This window comes from Equus przewalskii, chromosome 14 (genome assembly GCF_037783145.1).
Source record: "Equus przewalskii isolate Varuska chromosome 14, EquPr2, whole genome shotgun sequence".
Lineage (NCBI taxonomy): Eukaryota > Metazoa > Chordata > Mammalia > Perissodactyla > Equidae > Equus > Equus przewalskii.
The window spans coordinates 74713305-74729213 of record NC_091844.1 but is presented as its reverse complement, the minus strand read 5'-3'; the positions used below and the strand labels follow the sequence as shown (position 1 = coordinate 74729213).

Below are 15909 nucleotides of genomic sequence, written 5' to 3'. Positions count from 1 at the left end.
TTATTGTTACATAATTTCTTGAGCATTTATACTAGACATCTGGATATTCATTTTTGCTTGGAATTTTAACTTGGAAAAGGAATCTGGTATTTTAAGTATATTTAGAAGACAAAAAGCTTTAGTACGGAACTGGTCAATATGAACTGCCAATCGATTAGCTGATGGGAGAAAAAATCCAGGGGACACAGAACCACTGGAGTCGCATAGTTTTCCAAAACAGAGGCCCAGACAGCTGTGGCCAAAAGACCCAATACTTTGCTGTACCTGCCAGTATGGGGGCGATGCTTGGAAGATAATAACAAAAGCCCAATTCTGCCAAGTAGCTAATCCATCTAAGTTTCAAGATAGCAACAAACACCTACCTGAGGGTGATTTTCATCGGCTTTCGTAGCCAAAATGCAGAAATCTCCACACGTAGTAATAGAAATGAGACTCTTCACATACTTAACATATTTCTCATTGTTTTTCGTATCCCAAAAGACAACACAGTACTCGGGACGATCGGGTCTGGTATAAGCATAAACTACAGTATTTGAGCAATAACCCCACTAGGAAGAAAGGAAGGGGGAAAGGGAGAGAACAGAAAGAGGGAAGAAGGGAGAGAAAAGGAAAGGGAAAAGGGACATTTACATTGGGAAAGAAAACTCACATTATTATATTTTTACTCCAGAAATATTTCAGATGTGTGGTTTATTGGTGCTGAGAAAATATATTCTTCAGAAATGGAAGACAGAAGGACCAAACACTCAGCTTAATACCTTTTCTCACTAAAATAACAAAAAATCTAAGAGTAATACAGACAGTTATAAAACAAAGAATGCACTGCAAAAATAAGTTTAGTTTGTTTAACTTTCCTTATTTCAGTTTGTAAGATTTAAGCTTCAGCAGTGAAAATTTCAGATTTTTCAATAGTCAATAATAGCTGCACGGGGGACACAGGAAGAGTGTCCCCTGTCAAAGTTGAGTTCTGGGTCCCCAAGCCAAAATTCAAAAGCAGATGCTTTGCCTTTTCTCCCCCACCCACATTTTTTATATTTGTTTTTATCAGAGTAACAGACCCACATAGTTTATGGTCAAATAATTCTACATGGCTTATTTAAATCAAAAACAAAATGCAGACCCCGCTGCCTAATTTCTTCCCTGGGGCAGCCACTGACAACTCTTTTAGCTGCACTGTTTTGACTGTTTTGGTATTTATCTCCATATCGCACGCGTATTGACTAGGAAGTTAAACACTTACAGCTTTCCCTCTCCCAACATATTTATAAGTAATTTTGAATAAACCAATATTGTGTCAATATTATTATAACTGTGTTTAGTATTCAAAGTAAGCCTTGTTTACTTTTTATCCCGTGATTACCTGTTTACTTTCTATCCAGTGATTACCTTTTAAAATAAACTTTTCCCTTTAAAATAACTTTAGATTTACATAAAAGCTGTAAAGAGTACAGAGTTCCCTATACTTCTTAGTCATTTTCCCCCACTGTTAACATCTTTCGTTACCACCATACATTTGTCACAATTAAGGAACCAACACTGCTACCTTACTACAAACTAAGCACCATCCTTTACTTGGATTTCATTAGTTCTTCCCTAACGTCATTTTTCCACCCCAGAATCCCACTTGGTTACGTTATATTTAGTCGTCATGTCTCCTTATGCTCTTTCGGGCTGTAACAGTTTCTCAGTCTTTCCTTGTTTTTGATGGCCTTGACAGTTTTGAAGAGTATTGCTCAGGTATTTCGTAGACTGTCCCTCAATTTGGGTTTATCTGCTGCTTTTCTCATGCTTAGATTGGGATTATTAGTTTTTAGGAAGACCACCAAAGAAGTGAAGTGCTCTTCTCTTTTTTTCCCCATTCCATATGCTACTCTTTAGAAACAAGTCACTAAATGCAGCCCACACCCCAGTTAGGGGAACAGGGGAACCACACTCCACCTCCTGGGGAGGGTGGTGTCTAAGTAAATTAGCCTAATTCTCTAAGGAAGATTGGTTTCTTCTCCTCATTTATTTAAGTAATTTCTATCAGTTTGTACTCATGGACAATTATTTTATAATGTGGGTTACAATCCAATGTAACATCATTTATTTTGTTGCTCAAACCGTTCCAGCTTTGGCCATTGGGAGCTCTTTCAAGTGGGCTCCCTTGTGTCTTTGACACGGCCCCATGCTTTTGTTTTCTGAGCACTTCCTTACTTTCTGGCACTGTAAGATGCTCCAGGCTTATCTCGTATTTTCCCCACCCTGGTCCTAGAACCCCTCATGTCTCCAAGGTGCTTTGCCCTTTACAAATTAGATATAGAAGTTTTTCATAACAAATATCCTTAGTAGTTTACCAATCTCATACTTCAGAGCTTGTTTTGGATCAAACATTAAGTCTAAGACAAAATATTATTAGTTATTGTGCTGCTTATTCTCATTTTCCCCTTCTGATCCATTCTCTGCCCTTCTCTAACCTGCTCTGTGCCCTGCAGGCTGACCTCTATGAACTCCATTACCTGGGCTACCTTGCCTTCTGGTTTCCAGTTAGGTTTGGCCAACTGGAAGGCACCAGCAGGTAGAGAGACGGACTGAAGTATTTATTCCCCCATCTGTCTCTGCCCGGCCAGCTGGCAGTGGCTGCGCTGCTGCAGGGTAGCCCCCCCTGCGCAGCCACAGCTCTCGTGGGGTCCAGGAACAGCATTTCCTTACCTTGCCCACTGCTGCTAGTCCCTGGGTGCTTGCTTTGTCATCCCTTGCTGGTCCACTTAATCCTGCCCATACCTCTGTAATAAACCCGTCATCAATCCTCTTCAATTATTCCTTTGAGTGGGCCATCTGTTTCCTGAGACCCTGACTGTTGGAGTAATTTTACTAATTTTATATAGTATCCTAGAAAAGTTTACTAGTCCTAAGGTCTTCACATTAAGAAAGCTTCCTTTCAGCTAGTTTCTAAAACAAAGCAGCCATGAATATATGCGAGGAACAGATAGTATACTGTGAGATATAACAAAATTATTCCACAAAAAATAGCTTCCTTTTTTTTCTTCTTCACACCTGCTCATATCACTCACCTTATAATCAGGTCGAATATTTGCAAAATAGATGAAAGAATCAACAGCTAGTGCAATTTTCAGTCCACCTCCTTCCCAAGATAGTGCAGACATATGCTTTCCAGGAACCTTCAAAGTACCTAGATGCTGAAAAAACAATTATATTGAACCTAAAGTATCACAATTAAATAAAATACAAATTCCCACCAACCACTTCACAGAGATCAAAAGTGGTATGAAAATTATTTTGTGAAAGGTTGCTACTCACTTCAAAATCATTTTCCTTGAATTTTTATAATGAAAAACATACACACGATAGGAGAAATTTACAAACTATAGCCAAAAAATTCAGTATAGAATTTCATTAAATCTAAGATGTCAGAGACGTAAATATGCATCTTTATTTTTACGTACTACTAAGAAAAAAAAAACATTGCTAATTAAAACAGGACCACTTTGATAAGGAAATGCATCCCAATTTTAGAGTTGTAAAAATTGTGCCTCTTGGAATAAATGAATGACTGCAGCAGTAACCTGAATCTTCAGGCCTTGCCTCTCCCTTTCTCGCCCCACAGCAACCAGCCACCGAGTCCGACTGCTTCCACTCCTGTCTATCCTCCACGATGGCTGCCTCCTTCCCTGACTCAACTATGGCAATAGCCTCCTAACTGCAAGCTTTACCTTCATCTCTTTCCTCATTCCCACTCTCTACCCTGCAAACTCAGCTCCATTCTACTGTCATGATTAGCTTTCTGGAACACAAATCCGATCATATATGCTACCCTACTTTAAAAAATGTTTAATAATTTTAAAAAATCAAGAGCTCCCCACCAATACATTCTTTAGCAGAGTAATCAATGCCTTTTCCCATCTGACCCAAAACTAAACTCTTTGGCTCAATACCCAACTATTTAGCCATAATTACTGTGTTCTCATTCACGAGGGAACTACCAGGCCCCCACACCTTTGGCCCACAGAACATCCTTTCTGCCTGCAATCCTCCTTTCCCTTCCCCTGGCCTCCCCTGGCCTATGTTTCTTGTTCTCCTGGAGTACTTCTATTCATCCTCCAAGATACAATTCAGAAAGTACTTCCTGCCATCTTCCCTCCCTCTATGGTTCCGGAGAATTTAGACAGTGAGCTACTTGAGAGCACTAAGTATATTATATTCACAGTTATTTCCCTATCCCTTAATAGATTGCTTGGTAAACAGGTATTAACTAAATAAACGTATCATGCATTCAAATTAATATCTTTATATACAAACATAGTACATTTTATGGCTAAATTCATGAGTGAATAAATGAACGCAAAGACTTTTTTAACGTGGCCATAAAAGGAAAGCATTTTTAATCTGTACTTATTTGACACAACACTATAATTCCAAGAATTTTAATAAGTTGTACTGGTATCCCTTGTTCTTAAGCAGCTATGCTCTAAAATCAAATTTAATGTATTAAACTCCATTGTTCCAAGGAAATCAACAGGGAAAAAACAAACCTGGGAGGGTCGTTCTATCTGTCTTGCTGCCTGTATGAAACCAGCGGGAACAAGCTGGAGCTCACAACAGCGCTCCTGGTACTGACAACCCACACTATGGGGAGAACAAGGCCACCTCCCAACGCCGCAAACCAGCCAGGTGGTGGCAGCAACGAGGAGAGAAAACCGCCTTGTAGGAAGCACGCACTGAGCACTGTGGCGGGCATTTTCTCATTGTTATCTTCTTTAATTTTTACAACAGCACTGTGAGGTATTACCTTTATTTCAGAAAATAAGTAACTGAGTCTCAGAAATTAAATAGCTTCTCTAAGTCCAACTACACTATGGAAACGGAATTCAAAGCCAAAGACAGCTCAACCTGACCACAACCCCCTGCCACGGCGAAGAGCACGGTGTAAAAGCAGAAGATGTCAGCCCTCAGGAGCAAAAGCAAATCCCTAGGTTTAAATCTTCAGATAACTTCCTTCCAAGTTATCGCCCCTATCTTAACAATAACCTACATCCAAAAACAAATCCCCCAGATATTCATTCAAAAAATATTAAGTGACGAATATACTCAGAGAAACTAAGCTCGATACTTTAAATTACAGCCACACCAAAACTACTTACAGTTTTCAATTTAACACATAACACATTGCTTTGCAAGCTAACGCAAATAGGCCTTAGAATCCATGTTCTTCTACTTGGAAAAGGCTGAACTAACAAAAATAAACAGATTAAACAATATAATGATAAATAAGCCGATGGCAACAAACAAAAATAACCAATGAAGAACATGAATTAAGGAGGAGGCTATAAACATCGAAATAACTACAATTCAAATTTTTAACTATTTAGGAACCTTTAGAACTCTGCTTTTGCTTTTCCTTAGCTTTTACAACTACCCGACTATTGTTAGCTGACAATGTACAGAGAACACCTGTTCCTTACAGCACATTCTAGTGGGGAACTGAGAGATCGACTCAAAAGCATCAGCTGACACCATTTCTTATCCTTACAGAAATTAGTAAAATATATTTAAAATGTTAATATTAAAATAACTGGTGAAGGCTTTTGTGTAGCCAAAAATATAGATTCTTGAAGTCTATGGTGAGTTCATAAAAACCAACAGGGTATTATCCAAAAGGGACTGAATATAGTCTAGGGTAAGAAGATAAAACAGGCACACATTTATTAAGCTTAGTTATTAATAAGTTCTCATTTTCTAAAATCTTTAGAAATCACAATATATCAATTCTCCTACTTGATATTTTCCAATGCCACCTCAAAAAAATTCCTTAAAAATTAAATTAATACTATCAAGAAAGATACATGAATTTATGAAAACAATGCTTATATTTTAAGGTAGCATTACCTAGATTAATTATTAAGACAGATTTTCTTAAAATAATTGATTACTCCACAACAAACTGAAACCATTGGAAGTTTGGGGGAAGGATAGACAGATATGTACACTTAGTATCTATGTGTTTACTATATCACATTAAAAATCATAAAAATTAATCTGAAACAACAAATGACACTTAAAAACAACTCAAAAGCCAGCTGTGAAAAGAGATGCACATTCAGATCACGGAGAAAATATTCTAAATACTACTCCATAGCGATTTCTTATGTGAAACATCTGGTTTTCTAAAAGTACAGATTATAAGATAAATTCCATGATAAAAAACAACTACGAAGACTTATAATATGAAGATGTTATTCAAAGACATGCACCTGATGCCTCATTTTTACTCAAAATGTCCCTTAAAAAAAAGTTACAAGTTTCTACCTTTTCCTCCACTTTTTTCCCCTACCTTACTCACTGCATATTTAAATGGAAAGAAAGATAAAATCTTTAATATGTTTACCTCACCAAATGGAGTGTAAAATTGCACAGTGTTTACATCTTTATCCTGAGTGACAGCCTTCTGGGAGCCTGCCACAGCTAGCACGCTGCCAGTGTGGTTCCACTGGATACTCACCACATACATGCCAGTATCAATCAGAACAGGATCTGGTCAAGAAGAAAAAAGGAGGTAACTGTGGTGAAATACTTAGCCTAGAGAGCTTTCTAACCTTAAGAACAATTTTTAAATATTTTTTAAAATTCTCCACATTAAAGAAAAATTACATACTTTGGTCATTCTCATGTCTCATTATTTGGCATCTCCCATTGTCAAAACAAATAGCAAGGCAAGGACAATCTGGCTCCACGTAGCCTTCGGTGCCATGGTACCAATGAATTCCCGCAATACTGATGGCTCCGGTGACGTTCACCAAACAATTCAGTTTCATTTTCATCTAAATAAAATTAGTTAGGTTAATATTTTATATTTATAAATAGATCAGTATGAATGGAGTTTTGTAGAAAGAACACTGAAATGGAATTTTAAAAATCTCATTTCCAACGCAAGCTCCATCACTCACTAGTTTACCAACCCCGAACAAACCACTTCACCTGAGTTTCCGTTTTCCCCATTTGCAAAATGAGGATAAAAAGAAACACTCAGAGTTTTTATGAGACTCAAATAACAAGAGATACATGAAAGTACTTTGAAAATAGCAAATGTCAGATAAAAGTTGGCTTTTATCACTTCCGCCAATGGGTGGATTTGTGTAATGTCCTAACTCTCACTAAAACCAAAACTGCCCCCTAAGGAAGATCAGAGATCTCCCATAGGGGAATCTTGCAAAGCCAGCATTTTCCTTGCGATTATGCCACCTGAGCCTTCTCTGCCGGCCTTCTTTCCAGGACCTGATTTTTCTCCCTCACTGTTTGTCTTCCCTTCTTTTTACAAACAACCTGTAGTCGCTTGCTACACAAACATCTTTGCTACCTCAGGTAAACTTCAGCTTTGGGATTAGAAGACACAAAGACTGAACCGCACTTCAACCTACTCATCATCCCTCAGCTTCCATACACTGAACTCTTGTCCAGGCCAGCCTCCAGAAAATCAGACAAAAAGCTATACTCTAAACGCTACATTCATTTACCTTGAAGCAACCCAGAAGTTTTTATTAACTAAGAAAAAAACTTAGATAATTGGGAAAAAACCTAAATTGAAGACTTTCTTGATTACACAAACCATCATAATAAATGTGTATAGATATGAGTGATATTTAAAATTATCATATAAATTATATAAATAAAACTAATGGATATATATAACTACTTACTATAAAGTTTCCTTGATTATCATAAATGTGTATTTCTCCATTTGCCATTCCGAAGAGTAAGACTTTACTATCCGCAGACCAGGCTACATGGCATAACTGAATACCCTTCAGGTCTTTTCCCCAAATACGATTCCCTAAAACAAAACATAAAACATAATTATTCCATTAAAAGTTCAAGGTCATGATCCTCCAGCAACTGCTCTAAAAGTCTTTGTTTCCCTAAAGAGCTCTCACATTCTTCACAGCATTCAGGCATTTGTTCATCTCATTCAGTCAATAAATATTTGCAAGGCATCTACTCTGTGCCAAACGCCCTCCTAAACATTTGAAACAGCAGCTGTTTCAAACCTTCCCCCTTCTCTTCTAAATTCTGACCCAGGACCTCACTGCCGATTAGCCGATGAACTCATCTTCCACTTTGAAAAGAAAACAAAAGCTTTCAAAAAAGAAGTCCCTCATTCCCATTTTCAAACATGCAGAACATAACTGAATGCACACTTCTCCTTTCTGCTTTGCCCCCTAATTCAAAAGCAGACACCGTGGAAGGCCAAGCCCTCCACCTCCCCTCTGATCTGACCCCTCCCAGCTTCGCAAACATCTCCGTGTATTGACGCACTGAGCTCCAGGCACCGTAATTGCTCGGTTACTGATCCATCTCTCCTGACTTAGGTCTGGAACACTTTTCATTGCTGTACCCACTGCCGAGGACTACAGCTTGTGACTTTGTGGCTCTCAGAAACATTCATGGATTACACAAAGTTATATCAAAAAACAGAAAAGAAAAGGATCTTAAAATAAATTATTTCTCTATATACAGAGTCTTCATTAAAACAAAGGTCCAGGCTCTCAGAAGACCCAGATTTATCTATGTTCTAGAATTTTAAAAACAGGTTTTAAGGCTACAAAACACAAATAACAATGACATACTTAACTCTATTAAAAAAGGACCAGAGGTTGTTATAACTCTATATACTTTTTGAAACTAAAATCTACATATTTATTCAGGCTAACAAGTATAAAGATAAATTATATAATTAGGTGGACATATTTAAAATAATACCGAAAAGTTAATTCACTTTTTTTCAGTGCCAATGTAGGAAATTTTTAAAAAATAGTTATTTCTCCTTGAATAGACTTAAATGGCTCTGGAATGTCATCCAATTGTATATCAGAAGTTTTCTTTTTTTATGTTTATTTTTCTGTCAGGATGCCAACATATAATTAATTTAAATTCCTAATGATAAAAACGTCAGCTGTCTCGATCTTCGTTCTGCGCACTCAGCGCGGTGCAGTCAGCGCATTACCGTCCACCGAACCGACTATCACAGCCCCGTCTTCATACACAATGCAGATCTTCTGCCCGTCGGCATTCCAGCTCATACTTCGAACCACTGATTTATTTCTATTGTTGATCATCTCTTCGTACCAAGAGCCTATTTTCACAAATAAAAAAAAAGTACAAGTCAAAACTTTCACATCTGTTAAATGGTACGTAAGAGCTGAAAATATTCCATAAACTCCACTGTGGGAGAAAAATTGCTGTTTTCTACAACCTGAGACATTAAGCTCTATAACTTTCAAATCCAACTTAAACAAAATGAAAAATTAACTTAGGCCGACTAATGATTGCTTCAAAGATTATCACAGAAAACACAATAAATGCCCATCTTTTTTTCTCTCTCTTTTTCTCTCTTTCTCCTCCTCTCTCTGTTTCTTCCTTTCTTTCTGTCAATTAAAAAATAAAACTTCATTTGCTTTTAGAGGGCTAAAATGAACTTTTCTTAAAGCTTAACTTTTCCCACTTGAACACACTTCAGACAATAACCAAGGAAAATTCAGAACCACCACAATAACTTTATATTTATGCATAAACTAATGATTAATTATAAGCATATTAAATAAAAGCACATTCAGTAAAAACTTGAAAAAAATTTAAAACTTTTCATAACAGATTAATGACAGCATATCATTAGTGCTGAGTGACAAAACCATTCTTGCTGTGCACAGGGCTGGAGTGAGATGTGGCCTGTCTCACTGTGTAACAGACGTGAAGCAAATCACAAGGCTATTTTGTTTTGTGGTTGTTTTTAAAAGCTTTACTCCGTTCTGATATAGGGATCTCTGGCCTGCAGCTAAACCAATAACCATATCTGGAATAACTAGTCAGAGCAGGGTATCATCAGAGTCAGGACTGAGGCCCAGAGAAGATCTACCTTAAAAAAAGAAATAAAAAGAAGACAAAGTTTACTGTCATCTCCTGTACTTCACATTCTGCTCCCTACACACACACACACACACACACACACACACACACACACACGCATCAACATTAAAAAAATTAATTCATGTGCTCAGTATATTTTGTAATTAAGAATTTGTAAATGGGGGCTGGCCCAGTGGTGTAGTACTTGTGTTCATGCACTCCACTTTGGCAGCCCAGGGTCCACAGGTTCAGATCCTGGGCGCAGACCTACACATCACTCATTGGGCCATGCTGTGGCAGCATCCCACATAAAAAAATAGAGGAAGATTGGCACAGATGTTAGCTCAATGACAATCTTCCTCAAGCAAAAAGAGGAAGATTGGCAACAGATGTTAGCTCAGGGCCAATCTTCATCACAAAAAAAAAAAAAAAGAAAGAAAAAGAAGAAGAATTGTAAATGGTATACCCTGAATATTTTCAAAACAACACACATGAACTAAGGTACCCTTTCATTTGAAGATAATGGCTATAGGCCTCAGGGGAACATGTACTATGAGTTATTTTTCTGGTAATAGTGATGCATCTAAATTAATGCTTCTCTCACTTTCTCTCTCTTGTGAGCAAAAGGCATAACTGTGAGCCAGGAGTCACAGCTGAGATAAATCTGCATCCATGAAAGAAAAGGAAGTGAACTGACTCAATAAAGGAAATTAACCATGGCCTTGACTTCTTAATAAATGTTGTTATCTACTGAGCTAACTCCAGCCACTGACAACATGGAAACCACTTCTTTTTGGAAACCCGGATAAAAAGAGCTATCTCAAGCAGAAACTGCTCTAGTAAGAGTCTAAGTTCCCTTTGGAAATAAGCAGCAGTCGCCTAATTCACTTTCTCAACACGGCTCACAGTTCAAAGGAAATGAAGTTAAAGTGAAAAGGAGGCAGCAAGAAATCCAGAAATATCATCCCTGTGCAGTTAGGATGAACTCCTGTTGCTGGTTAAAAGAGGTCTATTTTGAAGATGTTATTTCCCTATTCAAACACTGTAATCCAGACCCTAATCTGTGAAAGAGTAAATAAGCTCTCCTAACGCACCTTTATATAACATCCACACAATGATAAGCCCATTTTGATCACTGGTAGTCAACTTCTGATATTGTTCATTCCATGTTACCACTTGAACAGAACCTAAAAAATAAAAAAACAATTTAGAAACTAAAAAAAGGGTACAATTAACTTCAAATTTAGATTTTTACAATAAATACCAAGAGCATGTTAAAATCAGTACAGTTCCTGTGCAACTAACCAGTCTTTAACTTACTCAAAAATACTCATAGGATCCAGTTACTATTATCATTCGTTTTCTACAACAATGCATAATACTATCTTTCAGTTTGCTCCCATTTCATGCCAGCAAAGGCACCTATTGGTCAGCTGCAAGAGGTGCCATGTAGCTGATGACAGAAACAAATGTAAGTAGGATTTACCCAACAGGCCTGACTCCCAAGGATTATAATGCCCAAAGGACTGCAACATACTAAGTACTTAGGATTTTTGGGGGGCAGAGGGGAGTTGTTTGATTTGGGTTGATATGTCCCCTAATCTCTCTTCCCCACCCCCTTGATCTTCATTCTGTTAGTAACACACTCTTGAGCCTCTCTTAAACCTCTGGGTTATATGAACTGATTTATTTTTTGTTTTTTTAATCCCTAAATACTTCAGTATCTATCTCCTGAGAATAAGGCATTGTCTTTGATAACCATATTACAAATTAGGAAATTTAACACTGACACAATGTTATCATCTAACTCACAGTCCATATTCATCAATTGTCAAAAAAATGTCCTTTATATTGAAAATGTTGCTAAATCATGTAAAAGTTGTTGAATGACTCTAGACTGTATTAATTATGGTTCAATAGAAATGATTATTTGAAATATTACCATTATTTAAAATGTTGGCATTTCTGCATTAAGTAGATGGTTTCTAAATACTTAAAGATAATACTATTCAAATATGATTTTAAAAATTACATGACTCACCACTATGACCTTCAAGAGTCTGATTCATAGAAAGGTTACTAGGGGCTGCAAGACCTCTCAATTTTGCATCATCTAGAAAAACAAAAAATACTATGGCAAATATATAAAACTGACAGATTATAAGATTTTGACATTTCGAACTTTTTTGAAAAAAGTTCCTATTCTTGGAAGACAATTTCTTTCAAGGATGCCTTAATCTCATCCATTTTTCTCACAATGGAAACATGGACATTAATACATACCTCCTTGCAAAGATATTATGCTGGTAAAATAAAGTAAAATGTATAAAAGAACACCATTCATTACATTAAATATGTTAGTAATTATTACTGCTACTTATTCCTTCCCAAAAGATCACAAAAATATTTATGATACATAGATTAAAAACTCGGAAGCATAAGAGGGATCAAAAAGCAAAAACTCTGGAAACTAGTTTTTACTAGATTTTGCAAAATCTTATATTCATTCATTCAATAAATATTTATTGAATGCCTACATTGTGCTATGCGCTGTGGAAGGTTCTGGATATAAAATGATGAACAAAATAGTTAAGGCCTCTCCCCTCAGAGAGCTTATAGTCTAAGAAAGGGACATATATTAAATATATACACACAAAAATATATATTATGCTTATATATATAATTATAAACTGGGGAAGTAAAGGCATTATGAGAGATAATAACAGAGGAGGATTAATTTAAATTGGAAGAAAGGAGAACCAGGGAAGGCTTTCTGAAGAAATAATATTCAAGCTGACTGAGGGATAAACTGGAGATAGCCAAGTGAAGTAGGGAAAGGGGGGGAAGAATTGCAAGCTAGGAAACAGCAAGTGCAAAAGCCCTGGGGTAGAAGTTTAAAGTCTTTCACAAACCAAAAGGCCTATGTGGTTGAACTAGGGGAGAATGGCATATGATGAGGCAGGAGTGATAGGCACAGGAATGGGGTCATTGATGACAGTGATATTAAGGGAGGGAAAGAGGGGTTATCTAGCTTGAGCAAATGGGTGAAATTAAGGTATTTACTGAAATGGAGATAACTGAAAGAAGATAGTTGGGAGAAGATTAAGAGTTAGCTTTAGACACAGCAAGTAGGAGACGCCTGTGAAAGACTCCAGCGGAGACATCCAAGTCTGAAAAATCAGGACTGGCCTGGAGATATAAGTTTAGGAGTCATCACCCCACAGATGGCATTTAAAGCCATGGTAATGAAAGAATATGTCTAGAGAGCATGTAAAATGGAGAGGGAGCCCAGAACCAAGTTCCTAGAAATTCCAAAGAAGAGAAAGAGAGCCTTGTCAAGAGACTGAGAATTTACTAGAGAGGAAGGGGGCGCGGGAGTAATATGCTTTACAGCAAGAATTTAAAGCATCAGAATTCTCCTTTTGTCTTGAAAAATAATGTTTCAAGACAGAAGCAAAGGTCAAAAGCTGATAAGAACCAAAAGAGGCTTTCCATTAGATGTGGAACACAAAAGTCACTGGTGAGGGAGAGAGACGAGGGAGGAAGAAGACAGATGCTGAAAGAAGAGAGAGAGGATAAGTTAGTAGCCAGGTCCCTGAGAAGGTGAGAGCAGGGGGCTCCAGCAAAACACGTGGCAGTTGGCCTGTGGATAAGAAGAGTTACCCACCTCCCCATTTAACTGGATGTAAAAAGATGGGGGCAAAGGCTGGCTCTAGTTCCGTTCCTTCTAAGGCAAGGGAGTGAAAACTGGGAATGCTGCCCCTGGGAATGCAAATTAGTGCAAACTTCCAGAGGAGGACTTTGGCTAGAGATGTTAAGAACCTTTATAAATGTACATTCCCTCTGAGCCAGGGAATCCCATTTCTAGAAATTTATCCTAGAATGTAGTTAAAGGTTCATGCAAAGATTTAGATACAAGATATGGTTGTTTTAATAGTAAAAATGTGCCACTGGAGGGATCTGCCACATCATTATTATTATTAGATACAATACACTCACTTTTGTAGAATCTTCCAGCCATATTTCTCGTATTTATCTCTTTCAAATGACTTACATTCAATAAGTTCAAACAAATCATTTACTCCATTTTCCAAACCTCTCAAGAATTTATTTTCCATCTTGCTCGTTAATTTCAAAGAATACCCTACACTTCATCAAAAGCGTAAAGCAGGAAAAAAACCAAATTTTTTTGGAAAAACCTTCAATGTTTTACATAATGAATGCATTTCTTAATGTAACTAAAACTTGCTACATATTTTAAGCAAAATAAAAAACATGAATATATACACATATATTTGAGAAACATAATGGAGAGGAAAATTATTTTCTTTTAACACAGTTAAGAAAATTAAAGCATTGAAAGATTAAATTATAAACATCAGAAGCCAAACTCTAATTGGCACATAAGTATCTACCTTCCAAACCTGCCTTTTATTCATATAATTAATCTAGCACATGAAAACAATTATTTTCTCTTTGCTTAGGCTGTCCACCGAGCCCTCTGTGTAATGGTTACAAGCGAAGACTTAAAAATGAGACAGACTTAGTTTCAAACGCCAGCTCTGCCACTTACTGGCTGTGTGACCTTGGGCAAGTTAACTGAGCAGAGCCTCAGCTTTCTCATCTGGAGTACTGACCACTCAAGATTACTGTAAAGTCAAATGAGACAGTGAAGGTTAAACACCCCCTACAAAAAAATGCTCAGTAAATATTTATGATCCGTACCGCATTCAAAACTGTAAAGTAGTGCTACGAACCCGAGAACCAAGCAACACTAGCATCACTAGAAATGCAACCTCTCAGACCCCGTCCCAGATCTACGCTGGGGCTGGAGCCCCGAAGTCCACTTTAACAATCTCTTCAGATGATTTCATGCCTGATAAAGTTTGAGAAGCAATACTGTAAGGAATTCAAACTGTAATTTAGCTGAACCTCTCACCTAACAAGAGTGAACCAAAGCCCAAAGATATTCAGCAACTTGCTGAAAGCCATTCAGCAGTCTTAGGGCAGAGCTGAGATTCCAACCCCCATCTCCTTATCTAGATCTACAGTTTAGATGGAGGATTATGTAGATCTCCAATCCAGAGCAACACCAGGGATGCTAAAGAAATGTGAAACTATTTGCTACGATTCCAGAGAACTAGAAGAATAGAAATTAAACTATAAAGACAGGAGACTTATTCATAAAAAAATTTTTTTTTTAATCCGGTTTTCTGTTCCTGGGCATCAGGTGTATAATCATTAAAACATCTATTAAGTGGAAAGGATGAGTTAGGCCTGTAAATAATCAGCCAAAATATGAGATTTTGTGACCTTACTAACACACTGATTGGCAGGTTTAGGATTAGACTCCTAACAATACAGCACAACAAAGAGACAGAGCACAACACAGTGACTTAATTTTCATTCTTCATTCTTTTTCCCTTTCCATAACTTCAGCAAAAGCCATCTGATGTTTACATTCAATACTCTTTGAACTTTATTGCAAAAATAATCTAGAAAAATATCACAAGATGTTGGCGATTTTGCTTTTTTCCTTTTAAAAGAATTAGAATTGCATAATGACAAATACCATAAGCAAACACCTTTGAACAAATGACACAAGCCAATTTCCCATCAAGTTCAAACATCTGGGCTTGCACTCATTTACCTGTCTGTGTCTCTAATTTCAAAACTTTCAGCAATCCATCTTCACCACCACACGCTATGAATCCTTGGTCCTTGTTCCAAGATATGCATTTCAGCTTCACGTTATTGGGAATGGCAATCTGAAAAGCAACCACAGCCACTCTCACAACTTTTCACGAAGGAGTTCAGAAGTGAGTCTACAGGAGATGAAGGCTGAAGAAAATCCCCCAAGAAGAAAAACGGTCACCCTTACCGAAGTGTGAGCTGTTATGATATGGCAACAGTTTCCTGAAGTGCCGGGCCCTACCATTTGGGGAGGAAGAAAGCGGACAGGAGAGAGAAAGAAGCGGACAGGAGAGACGGGCAGTGACTGCAGAGGAACCC

General features: G+C 37.4%; 1 protein-coding gene across 8 annotated transcripts in view; it reads right to left on the bottom strand.

Moving 5' to 3' along the window:
• WDR35 (WD repeat domain 35) overlaps positions 1-15909 on the bottom strand; it is a 54769-nt gene that overhangs the window by 38020 nt on the left and 840 nt on the right. For 2 of the 8 annotated variants that reach the window (XM_008528550.2, XM_008528551.2), the window contains exons 2-10: positions 15548-15665; positions 11939-12010; positions 10992-11084; positions 8999-9127; positions 7695-7828; positions 6653-6818; positions 6386-6531; positions 3054-3179; positions 363-548 (exon numbers count right to left, since the gene is read on the bottom strand). In XM_008528550.2, coding sequence (XP_008526772.1) covers positions 363-548; positions 3054-3179; positions 6386-6531; positions 6653-6818; positions 7695-7828; positions 8999-9127; positions 10992-11084; positions 11939-12010; positions 15548-15665 — 1170 coding nt within the window. Of the gene's footprint in view, positions 1-362; positions 549-3053; positions 3180-6385; positions 6532-6652; positions 6819-7694; positions 7829-8310; positions 9128-10991; positions 11085-11938; positions 12011-15547; positions 15666-15909 lie in introns of all 8 variants that reach the window. The other 6 variants (XM_070574348.1, XM_070574351.1, XM_070574350.1 and 3 more) reach the window with 3 other exon arrangements.